The sequence below is a fragment of the Candoia aspera genome, chromosome 1 (assembly GCF_035149785.1).
Source record: "Candoia aspera isolate rCanAsp1 chromosome 1, rCanAsp1.hap2, whole genome shotgun sequence".
NCBI lineage: Eukaryota > Metazoa > Chordata > Lepidosauria > Squamata > Boidae > Candoia > Candoia aspera.
This window is the reverse complement of record NC_086153.1, coordinates 3,150,381-3,162,927: the sequence shown is the minus strand read 5'-3', so window position 1 is coordinate 3,162,927 and position 12,547 is coordinate 3,150,381. Positions and strand designations below refer to the sequence as shown.

General features: G+C 47.5%; 1 protein-coding gene across 3 annotated transcripts in view; it reads right to left on the bottom strand.

The window, feature by feature from the left end:
* The window catches only part of AKAP10 (A-kinase anchoring protein 10), a 39,901-nt gene that overhangs the window by 15,629 nt on the left and 11,725 nt on the right, over positions 1-12,547 (bottom strand). For 2 of the 3 annotated variants that reach the window (XR_010067351.1, XM_063295588.1), the window contains exons 2-4: positions 3,485-3,532; positions 2,598-2,630; positions 663-842 (exon numbers count right to left, since the gene is read on the bottom strand). Coding sequence is in view for 2 of the 3 variants with exons in the window: in XM_063295588.1 (XP_063151658.1) it covers positions 663-842; positions 2,598-2,630; positions 3,485-3,532 (261 nt within the window). In the remaining variant the exon portion in view is untranslated. The remainder of the gene's footprint in view (positions 1-662; positions 843-2,597; positions 2,631-3,484; positions 3,533-12,547) is intronic. The other variant, XM_063295600.1, reaches the window with a different exon arrangement.

Genomic DNA, 12,547 nt, shown 5'->3' with positions numbered 1-12,547 from the left:
TAACTGCCACAGCTGTTTCTCTGACTGCGCATACAGAGGATGTGACAGCGATTGCCAGCCACAGTTTTAAGAAACACTTACACCACAACATTTTTAAAACTGTCCGACCGATCCCAGAGTCTTTCTAAATCAAGCCTTCAACTGCTGGTAGCCTTACTGCTGCAAGATTACAAGAAAATATGGCACCTTCCCAGGCCAGGCAGAGGTCCCCATCCTTCTGGCCTGGTGGAAGCCTTGGCGGTTCTGAGAATGAACCAAATGGCTGCTGGAACGGGTGGGTGACGGCCCTGCCCGTTCACGGAATTGGGGGATGCCCTTGGCTTCAAAGCACTGATTCATGGGGATTTTATGTACCATTCCCCCCTTCCCGGTTCTGCTTCCCTTCACCATTTTTCTGGTCAGGAAGGCTCTCTTATAAATAAAGCATAGCCTTACAGCTACCCATCAAGCATATCTTACGTCTCTATGTCAGTGTTTCTCAACCTTAGCCATTTTAAGATGTGTGGACTTCAACCCCCAGAATTCCCCAGCCAGCATCTTAAAGCATGGAACTCTGGGAGTTGAAGTCCGCCCATCTTAAAATGGCCAAGGTTGAGAAACACTGCTGTGTCATACGCATGTTCAGGAAGTCCGGCTGGGCTAGAAAAAGGGACCAGGCTCACCCAGGTCTCCAAAGTGAGCAGCCTCCATGTGGCTGGGCTGCTTCTTAAGGGCGGCTGTGCGGCTGCTGCGGGATTCCATGTTGGCTGAGATGGCGCTGATCGCCACGTGGCTTGGTCCAGCAGCCTCCAGCAAGGCATGGTTCCTGGTGCTTCTCTGTGGGGAAGGTCCTGGTGCTGCAGCTGGAAAGGGAACCAAAAGGTGATGCTGCTTTTGTGAGCTAAAAGCTGGTTAGTCTTGAGGGCGCTGCCAGACTCCCTGTCGGTGCTATATTTATTTTACAGTATTATCATTTACAGCCACTCCTTGTTTAGCAGCTGCCTCGGCTAGCAACTGTTCGCAAATATGACATTAATAAATGGTGGAAAAATATTCATCTTCTGACCAATGCACACACTTACGACCAAATTTTGTGCACCTGACAACAACACATGGCTAGGTCGCTCTCCTCCAGACAGTTTGGCGTAGTTACTTTATGGCTCGACATACGGTCCAAACCCGCAAAACGGGTCATTTTTGTCACCAGATTCCCATGTTCTGGAAACACAGCCCCAGAATTTGCAAGTGGGAGCCTGCAAATCCTTGTGGTGGAAGGCAAAGAGGACCAGCCTGAATATTTTCTGGAGGGGCTCCATTTATTGCAAGAGGAGTGGATGTAGGTAAAGGTCGCTATACAAACTAACTCTCTGGCGGAGTGGTTAAGTGTCTACAATTAAGCAGCTTTCTGTTATACATCGGGTCGCCATGAGCCATAAACGACTCGACGGCAACTAACAACAGCAACAGTTAGTGCTCAGGAACCGTAAATGCTCATTTCTGCACCAGAAATCAGGTAACACAAAAACACACAACCCTCTATTGCTTGGCAATTGACTATATGCCATCAAGAATGATTAGGTGCCATCAAGTGTTGACTCTTAAGGAACACCACAGATTTTCTCCAGGAACTGCTTAGAAGCAGAAACACCCTTTTTTCCCTTCAGGTCAAAAGTATCTCACTGCCTTCCATTAGACAGCAGGTAAAAAGTGATGCAAAACTCAAACTTGTGAATCCATTTCTACTTCTGTTTTAATTACTTAATTCCCCTCAAATGAAATCATAAACAGCATGGGCAGTTTTAATCCTCCTGGGCAGGAAGACTGAGTCTTATTTAATGTTCATTTACAGGGTTACAGGCTGCTCCAATCAGTCAATTCTGACTAGGGCACCGCTCCCCAGATACGTTATTTGGGATTAAAATACAAACCATACTCAAGAAAAAAAAAAAGAACCTATATTGGAACGGCATATACAAATCAGGAACCACATTCAATACAGTAAAAAAAAAAAGATCATCAGGAGGGGTAGCCATTAACAACCCAGCCCTCCTGGATTTATGAATCATAATTATCAGCAGTCCAGAAGTGACATCATTTCTCTCCTTCCCACTTCCCGCTGCTATATTCAAACAACAGAGACAATTGGAGTGACTGAATGTTTAAGCACGTTGGCAGGGCAGAAGGCGCCTTCAGGAAGCCACAAAGACTTTGTAGCATGGGCAACAAGGGAGATTAATAAGGCATTCAAAAGGAAGTTAGTTCTAATGGGCAGAAGATACTGAGCACGCAAGGGCTGGCTCAGCATGATTAGTTTCAGGAACAATCCCAGGTCCTTCTTTAGGATAGCCTTTCTTTGTAACCCAGAAGGGGAAAAAGCGACTTTTACCCAGGGTGTTGGGGAACCCATAAAATATTCTCCTGCAGCATAACACATCTGGAAGAAAGAGGCTCTGAATAACAGAGATTAGGGAAGTTTAAGCGGAACCTCCTAATCGTAAAAGATTACGGACGTTTGCAGAAATGGAGGGCAACTCAGCCCAAATTCCTCGCCTGGGGAGATGGCAACATCGTAAGCCCTGGGAGGGGGGTTTCAGGTGTTCTAGAACAGGGCACCTCACCAAAGCTTCCGGGCATCCGAGCAGGTCCGGACTCTGTAAACGTGAAAGGAAAGCCGTTAATTTTTGCAGAGCTCTCAAACCGAAATGTGACCAAGAGCCACCACCCCCCACATTCCAACATAGCTTTCAAGGCCCTGTAGAATTTAGTCAGCATATTCCAAGACTGTTTCAAGGCCAATTGAATCCAGGCAAAATTGGCCAATTTATGATACCCTTGGTACAACAATCTGAATGTCAAGGTAAGAAAAGATGGTCTGCAAATTCAATCCTGGCTCACCAGCAGGATTATTCCCAAGCCAGTCTGCTTGAGGCAGAAAGGATGCCAGAGCTAAACAATGAAAAAAACTGAACTTGCGATTTATGGTTTTGATGATTAGACAGGATAATTACGGAAAGAAGGGAGCCACGATGTAACTTTAGAGCAGGGTTTCTCAACCAGGGTTCGGTGGCACCCTCGGGTTCCATGAGAGGTCACCAGAGGCTCCCTGGGAGATCACAATTTATTTAAAACATTATTTCAAATTTGGGCAACTTCAGAGGTAAGTTTCATTCTTTATTTTCAGTGTAAGAACACTGTGAATGCATCTATACAGGCCTACCCATGAAATGAATAGAACAATTTTGTAACTTCTGGCCTCTATTTGAGCCCGAATGGGCAGGGGGTCCCCGAGGCCTGGAAGATAATTCAAGGGCTCCTCCAGGGTCAAAAGGCTGAGAAAGGCTGCCCCAGTGAGACTAAAAGGGGATGCTCAGGAGCTACACAGGACAGATGCAAGGTGGGGGCCATCCAGAAGAGAAGCCGGCCATCCAAAGCGTTTAAGAGCATTTCCATAACATGGTGATCCCACAGAAGTAACCCACCAGCAAACTGGAGAACAGGGATTTACCTTTAATTGCCCTGGCTTCTGCTGGCTTCTGGTGCTCTCTGCCTTTCACTGCAAAGCACAAAGAGAGGCTGTTCTTAGTGATGGGTGAAAAAGGAGAATTATTGCTGCTTCTCCAGAAATCCCCGGGCAACTGAATCAAGGAACGCATCTCCCACACAGCAACAAAAGACTTAGGATGTGCTCTCTAAATACAGTCCAAGCATAAATAAAATCTACGGGTCAGATCAGAGGAGGAAAACAGCTTAATTAAACTGATGGCTTTTTTTTAAGTAGCAAAGATAAAAACAGTGACACAAGGGGATTTCAGTGCTAGGTCAACATAGCAGTACAAACAAATGGAAGATTATCCCACTAGAACAGTGTTTTTCGAACTTGGCCACCTTAAGATGGGTGGACTTCAACCCCCAGAATTCCCCACCCAGCATGCTGGGTGGGGAATTCTGGGAGTTGAAGTCCACCCATCATAAAGTAGCCAAGTCTGAAAAACAATGCACTAAAGGGAATGAAAAGCTCTTTTCCCTGCATCCACAAGGTAATGAAACAAGTATGGAAGAAAAATCTTGTTCCCTGGTATCTTTCTAATTGAACTGCAGCACTTCAGAGCCCCTCAGCTGCTCTGAAACAGAATACATGGAAAGGCTGTGTGTTTAGAATCCGCGAAACTCTTTGCAGGTTGATGCCCACACCCTGGAAAATCATATGACGTTCTGAAAAGGCTTTTGGAAGAGAGGAAACTGTCCAAACCAGAGTTTCTCAACCCTGGCAACTTTAAGGTGTGTGAATTCCAACTCCAAGGTTGAGAAACACTGATCTAAACCACTGGCCTGCTGAATCTGCCTCATCTAACAGCGGCTCCCGAAAACCTTGTGAAGGGGCCTTCTGCAAGCCTGTCATTTATGAAGCTAAAGAAGTTTGCTAAAAGAGGGAGAGATGGCAAGCCTACTGCTTTGTTCCCTGAAATCATTTCCCTCCCATCATATCAAAATGACACTGAAGTTTTTTTAAAAAATTGGCTGAGTTTTCCTCTTTCCACTTCATCCTTCTTTCTTCGAATGCCACAGAGGTTGTGAGCGTGAGGCTGTGGACCAGAGAATCTCTTGTTTGAACTTAGTTTCAAAAGCTGAGCTGGCAGGATTTGGGAGGGGGGGTGGGGCTGAACAAGGAAATAATAAAGCAGGACGGGAGGTGTCAATTGTTGGCCACCTCAAGATGGCAACTGCCCTCGGACAAGGGGGTGACCGACCCAACCCACTCCTCACTTTGCACATCACCACCTCTTCTAGTTTTTCAAAAACTCGGGCCAGACAGTGCAGGACTGCGATACTTCACCCCCGTCTGCGGTTGGACCATTTGCAGCAGAAATGAGACCACAAGATGCTTCTACTTTCAGGGTAGCGGCCTTCAGCTCCCTTTCAACTGTCACCATTCCAAACGGCCAACTGAACTGTCTCCATTCCAGCGGGTCCTAGGAAGTCCAGTGCGGGCTTGTTTTCCTCCTCCCTCCCAATGCTTCTTTCCTTGTGTGTCAAGCCTTTTTGGCTGGAACCTCAAGGGCGGATTATTTTATACGCCGCTCCCCAGAAGCCTTTTTGGCTGAAGCATGGGGATGAAACTTCAGCAAAGGATCGTTACCTTGTTGTGGTGCTGGAGCTTGAGCACCTCAATGATACCATGAGCTAAACCGTGAAGGGCCACCCAAGACAGGAAGGTCATGACAGAGAGGTCAGACTAAATGCGATCCCTGGGGAAGGTAATGGCAGCCCACCCCAGTATTCTTGCCGTGAAAACTAAATGGATCAGTACAACCAGAGATATGTCGGTATACCATCGGAAGATGAGACCCCCAGGTGGGAAGATGGTCAAAATGCTACTGGGGTGGAACAGAGGATGAGCTCAACTAGCCCCAGATGTGATGACGCAGCTAGCTCAAAGCCGAAAGGACGGTTAGCGGCCGACGGTGCTGGTGGCGAACGGCGAATCCTATGTTCTAAGGATCAACACACCATTGGAACCTGGAATGTAAGATCTATGAGCCAGGGCAAATTGGATGTGGTTATTGGTGAGATGTCAAGATTAAAGATAGACATTCTGGGCGTCAGTGAACTGAAATGGACTGAAATGGGCCACTTCACATCAAATGACCACCAGATCTACTACTGTGGACAAGAGGACCACAGAAGAAATGGAGCAGCCTTCATAATTAATAGTAAAGTGGCTAAAGCAGTGCTTGGATACAACCCAAAAAATGACAGAATGATCTCAATTCGAATTCAGGGCAAGCCATCTAACATCACCGTGATCCAAATATACGCCCCAACCACAAATGCTGAAGAAGCTGAAGTAGAGCAGTTCTATGAGGATCTGCAGCACCTACTGGACAACACGCCTAAAAGAGATGTTATTTTCATCACAGGAGACTGGAATGCTAAGGTGGGCAGTCAAATGACACCTCGAATTACAGGTAAGCATGGCCTGGGAGAACAAAAGGAAGCAGGACACAGGCTGATAGAATTTTGCCAAGACAATTCACTCTGCATAACAAACACTCTCTTCCAACAACCTAACAGACGGCTTTATACATGGACTTCACCAGATGGACAACACCGAAATCAGATTGACTACATCCTTTGCAGCCAAAGGTGGCGGACATCTATACAGTCGGTAAAAACAAGGCCTGGAGCTGACTGTAGTTCCGATCACGAACTTCTTCTTGCACAATTTAGGATCAGACTCAAGAGATTAGGGAAGACCCACAGATCAGCTAGATATGAGCTCACTAATATTCCTAAGGAATATGCAGTGGAGGTGAAGAATAGATTTAAGGGACTGGACTTAGTAGATAGGGTCCCGGAAGAACTCTGGACAGAAGTCGGCAGCATTGTTCAGGAGGCGGCAACAAAATACATCCCAAAGAAAGAGAAAACCAAGAAGGCAAAATGGCTGTCTGCTGAGACACTAGAAGTAGCCCAAGAAAGAAGGAAAGCAAAAGGCAACAGTGATAGGGGGAGATATGCCCAATTAAATGCAAAATTCCAGAGGTTAGCCAGAAGAGATAAGGAATTATTTTTAAACAAGCAATGCGCGGAAGTGGAAGAAGACAATAGAATAGGAAGGACAAGAGACCTCTTCCAGAAAATTAGAAACATCGGAGGTAAATTCCAGGCAAAAATGGGTATGATCAAAAACAAAGATGGCAAGGACCTAACAGAAGAAGAAGAGATCAAGAAAAGGTGGCAAGAATATACAGAAGACCTGTATAGGAAGGATAACAGTATCGGGGATAGCTTTGACGGTGTGGTCAGGGAGCTAGAGCCAGACATCCTGAAGAGTGAGGTTGAGTGGGCCTTAAGAAGCATTGCTAATAACAAGGCAGCAGGAGACGACGGCATCCCAGCTGAACTGTTCAAAATCTTGCAAGATGATGCTGTCGAGGTAATGCATGCTATATGCCAGCAAATTTGGAAAACCCAAGAATGGCCATCAGACTGGAAAAAATCAACTTATATCCCCATACCAAAAAAGGGAAACACTAAAGAATGTTTAAACTATCGAACAATGGCACTCATTTCACATGCCAGTAAGGTAATGCTCAAGATCCTGCAAGGGAGACTTCAGCAGTTCATGGAGCGAGAATTGCCAGATGTACAAGCTGGGTTTAGAAAAGGCAGAGGAACTAGGGACCAAATTGCCAGTATCTGCTGGATAATGGAAAAAGCCAGGGAGTTTTAGAAAAACATCTATTTCTGTTTTATTGACTATTCTAAAGCCTTTGACTGTGTGGACCAGAACAAATTGTGGCAAGCTCTTAGTGGTATGGGGATACCAAGTCATCTTGTCTGCCTACTGAGGAATCTGTATAACGACCAAGTAGCAACAGTAAGAACAGACCACGGAACAACAGACTGGTTTAAGATTGGGAAAGGAGTACGGCAGGGCTGTCTACTCTCACCCTACCTATTCAACTTGTACGCAGAACACATCATGCGACATGCTGGGCTTGAGGAATCCAAGGCTGGAGTTAAAATCGCTGGAAGAAGCATTAACAATCTCAGATATGCAGATGATACCACTTTGATGGCTGAAAGTGAAGAGGAACTGAGGAGCCTTATGATGAAGGTGAAAGAAGAAAGTGCAAAAGCTGGCTTGCAGCTAAACCTCAGAAAAACCAAGATTATGGCAACCAGCTTGATGGATAACTGGCAAATAGAGGGAGAAAATGTAGAAGCAGTGAAAGACTTTGTATTTCTAGGTGCGAAGATTACTGCAGATGCTGACTGCAGTCAGGAAACCAGAAGATGCTTAATCCTTGGGAGAAGAGCAATGACAAATCTCGATCAAATAGTCAAGAGCAGAGACATCACTCTGACAACAAAGGTCCGCATAGTCAAAGCAATGGTGTTCCCCGTAGTAACATATGGCTGCGAGAGCTGGACCATAAGGAAGGCTGAGCGAAGGAAGATCGATGCTTTGGAACTGTGGTGTTGGAGGAAAATCCTGAGAGTGCCTTGGACTGCCAGAAGATCCAACCAGTCCATCCTCCAGGAAATAAAGCCAGACTGCTCACTTGAGGGAATGATACTAAAGGCAAAACTGAAGTACTTTGGCCACATAATGAGAAGACAGGACACCCTGGAGAAGGTGCTGATGCTAGGGAGAGTGGAGGGCAAAAGGAAGAGGGGCCGACCAAGGGCAAGGTGGATGGATGACATTCTAGAGGTGACGGACTCGTCCCTGGGGGAGCTGGGGGTGTTGACGACCGACAGGAAGCTCTGGCGTGGGCTGGTCCATGAAGTCACGAAGAGTCGGAAGCGACTAAACGAATAAACAACAACATGGGGATGAAAACGCTCAAAAACGCTGGAACGATCTTTGTTGGTTGTCTTTGCCTCTCTTCCACAAATAGCCACCGGTCCAGCAACAAAAGCCCCGAACAATTAAAAATGTAAGCCAAAAAAACAAAAGGGTATGGTCCTCAGAAGGCAAAATTGCAATAATTACTCATATGCAAATATTTGCTGCTGGGCAAAGGTCTCTGTTGAGCCGGAAGGAACTTTCTCTTCTGGGCTCAATATTTATTTTTTTCCCCAAATTTTGCCACTGCCCATCTCCCCCCCACAAGAGGGACCCTGGGCGGTTGAGTAACTTAATTTTATTCAGCTTTACACCGTCAATGTTACGGTCGGAGAGTTAACTTAAACACACGCAGACGCAAGGCAAGAAGTGTTAAGACTCTGGGGCAAAGCTCACCACAGATTTTTGGCTAGGTTTCACAACGCCCTCCGAGTATTTAATACGGTAATACGGTTACGGGTTTACAGCTGTGGCCTGATAAACTAACAAAAGCATTTTTGCACAAGCAACGGGGTCTGGCACTGGACCCTGGCGGGCTGCTGCCCTCCTCATGTGCCCTGGGTTAAGAATGGGCAGGGAACACATGCACGTGGGAATGCCGAGCTCTCGGGCCATGGACCAGGTCAGCTGAGCAACATCCTGAGCAACCCCTAAGAGGTTACGACAGGCCACTCTGCCTCCAAACACATACGGCGCTAAACTGTGGGGGTTTACGGAATACGGTAATAATGCTGATTTACTGAATGAGTCACAATTGGCCAGAACCATGTTGTTGTTAAGGAAGATCGATGCTTTTGAACTGTGGTGTTGGAGGAAAATTCTGAGAGTGCCTTGGACTGCAAGAAGATCAAACCAGTCCATCCTCCAGGAAATCAAGCCAGACTGCTCACTTGAGGGAATGATATTAAAGGCAAAACTGAAATACTTTGGCCACATAATGAGAAGACAGGACACCCTGGAGAAGATGCTGATGCTGGGGAGAGCGGAGGGCAAAAGGAAGAGGGGCCGACCAAGGGCAAGGTGGATGGATGATATTCTAGAGGTGACGGACTCGTCCCTGGGGGAGCTGGGGGTGTTGACGACCGACAGGAAGCTCTGGCGTGGGCTGGTCCATGAAGTCACGAAGAGTCGGAAGCGACTAAACGAATAAACAACAACAAACAATGTTGTTGTTTATTCGTTTAGTCGCTTCCGACTCTTCGTGACTTCATGGACCAGCCCACACCAGAGCTTCCTGTCAGAACCATGCATTGCCCTAATTCCAAACCAAGTTACATAATATGGCTTAGTGCCATAGGGGAATCCACCCCGCGTTAGATTTTTGTGACGTCAAGGATGAGTCAAGCTCAACTCATGAAGACGATATGGACATATCCATATCATGTTTCTGGCAACAAGAGGAAGCTGTTTGCCCTTGCCTTCTCCAGAGACTTTTTTACTTCCCAGTCTAACCCACAATCTTGGGCTTTCCCAGCTGTCTCCTATCCAAGCATTAAGGAGGACTGACCCTGCCTGGGTTTTCAAGATCACCTCTAATACTAGCCTCCAGAGCAGTGTTTCTCAACCTTGGCCACTTTAAGATGTGTGGACTTCAACTCCCAGAATTCCCTAGCCAGCATTAGCTAGGGAATTCTGGGAGTTGAAGTCCACACATCTTAAAGTGGCCAAGGTTGAGAAACACTGCTCCAGGGGCTGGAGCCTGTCCGGGAAGGGGCTATTTAGCAGAAATTGGCGAGTTTTTTGCAAATGGAATTCAGCAAGCAGACTTTAGGAGAACCATCCCTCCCCAGGGTGAGTTCTGTACATGAAAGGTCTACTGGGAATTTTGCAGATTGACCGGACGACTTTTCCAAGTGAGAGATGGTCAGAGTGGTTTCACATATTCCTGCTCGAAACCAGACTTCACCGCCAGTTCTGTTTTCACTACTGTGAGTAAAACCAACAGCACAGCAAGGATTGCCCCCTGCGCTCCAAATCACCCCAGGACAAACTTCTTTTAACCTCCCTGTTTGCCTCTCTCTCCAAGGGAATTTGCAGCAGAATGCAATAGGACAGTGTTTCTCAAGCTCAGCCACTTTAAGCTGTGTGGACTTCAACTCCCAGAATTCCCCAGCCAGCCATGCTGGCTGAGGAATTCTGGGAGTTGAAGTCCACACAGCTTAAAGTGGCTGAGCTTGAGAAACACTGCAACACAATATAGTAAAATTCTATCCTCTGCTTGGGATTTGACGTCCCCCCACAGAAAAAGTTCAAAGCCTGTCACGGACGCAATCAAGTCCATTCCCACGCTGATTTGTCTTCTGCTGACTTCTGTAAACAAGATAGTTTTTCTCTGCAGGGCACAAGCAGGATCTGCGTGAACCAAAATCCCAGGATTGGTCTCCCAGCAAGCCAAAAGCATAATGGAAGAACAAACCCTTATTCCAGATCCTGCTTCTTAGGAGAGCATCGAGCCAAGGAGGCCATTCACACATAACAAGAAACAAGCCACCCACAGCGAATCCCAGGTTTGCCCAGCTGCCCCAGCTGGGAAGAGGAAAGCAACGTCTGACTGGGTGCTCGCTGGATCCTAACGTGCCCCAGAATTCTTTTTCGGAGGTCTGAGAGTCCTCATCGGGCGTATCTAGCCACGCCTACCTTTCCTGACTAGCATCCCAGGTCAGAGCACCTCAGTGGTGACAGGCACGGGTAGATACGGTGGGAGATGGGGAGTGGGCCATCCTCGGGGAATGCAGGCCTGGCGCCTTATTTATTTATTTATTTCCCTATCCCGCCTTTATTATTTTTACAAATAACTCAAGGCGGTGAACATACCTAATACTCTTTCCTCCTCCTAGTTTCCCCACAACAACCACCCTGTGAGGTGGGTTGGGCTGAGAGCGCGTGACTGGCCCAAGGTCACCTGGCTGACTGTCATGCCTGAGGCAGGACTAGAACTCACAGTCTCTTGGTTTCTAGCCCGTTGCCTTCACCACCAGACCAAACTGGCTTATGCTGGTTCCGTGTGCCAGTTCTCTGAACAAAACCCCTGTGCCCAGTCAGCAGCTCAGAGGCCCTGGCTTCCGGCTGCTACTAAATGCCAGGTTGGTCTGTAATAGGGCCTCCCTCATTTGTGCTTTAATTACAGATGAGAGGGCCAACCTGGCACGTATCACTGAGATCTGGCTGGGATCAGAAGGGGAAGTTCCCTTCCAGAAATGTGCCCAGCTGGGTTTCGGGTGTGGCATCAGCCGAGATCTCAGGGCTGGGCAATTGCCATCTGAGAATCTCTTAAGGCTTTCAGAGGTGCTGCCCCACAGGTCGCCAGATGTGAGACCCTGTTCATTAAGATGGGCTCTAGGGATCAGTTGGGACTGTTGCTGTTGTCCCAGCCTCCCTGCTGTGTAGCAACTCCCTGGCTGAGCTTTTTGACTTATGGTTCTGGGGGACTTCAACCTGCCTTCACTAGGAGTGGGATCTGAGGTGGCTTAGGAGTTCATGGCTACCACGACAGCCGTGGGCCTATCCCAGGTCATCCAGGACCTGACACGGAACAGCAGCCACATACCGGATTTGGTTTTCCTGTTGGAGCGGTGGTAATGTGATCTGGTATTGGGGGAACCTTTAGTATCCCCCTTGTCATGTCAGATCATGACCTGATTACCATGGGATTCTCTGGCACCCCTATCCGCCGCAGGGAAGCAGGACCTGTTAAACCGGTCCGCCCTCGGCGACTGATGGACCCTGATGGGTTTCAGAGGCAGCTGGGGGCTGTTCCTGCTGGTCTGCTGCATGACCATCTGAAGTCTCAGTTGCCGCTTGGTCAGAACAAGAGGGCAGCTGAGATTTTGGACTGGGTCACTTCTGAGTGACCTCCCACTCTCTGTGGTTCATGGACGAACTGAGGGAGATGAAATGAGAGAAGAGCGGCCTAGAGCGCATCTGGCAATCAATGAGAGACAGATTCTTGCCCTGTTATCTGGGATTGGTTTCAACCTGTTGGCCTGAGCAAGTGGATGTGGTCCTTATGACCATGAGCTTGGCCACCCTCCTGGCTAATTAAAACAGCCTATGGGGTGTCACGTGGGTGGGTTCTAGCGATACCGAATTCTTCCTTGAGTGAGGGGGTTGTTCCTCCGCTTCTTAATGAGGTGTTGGTTCTCCCCCTCCTCAAGAAGCCATCACTGGATCCTACCATACTGGACAATTTTCGCCCAGTATTTAACCTCCCCT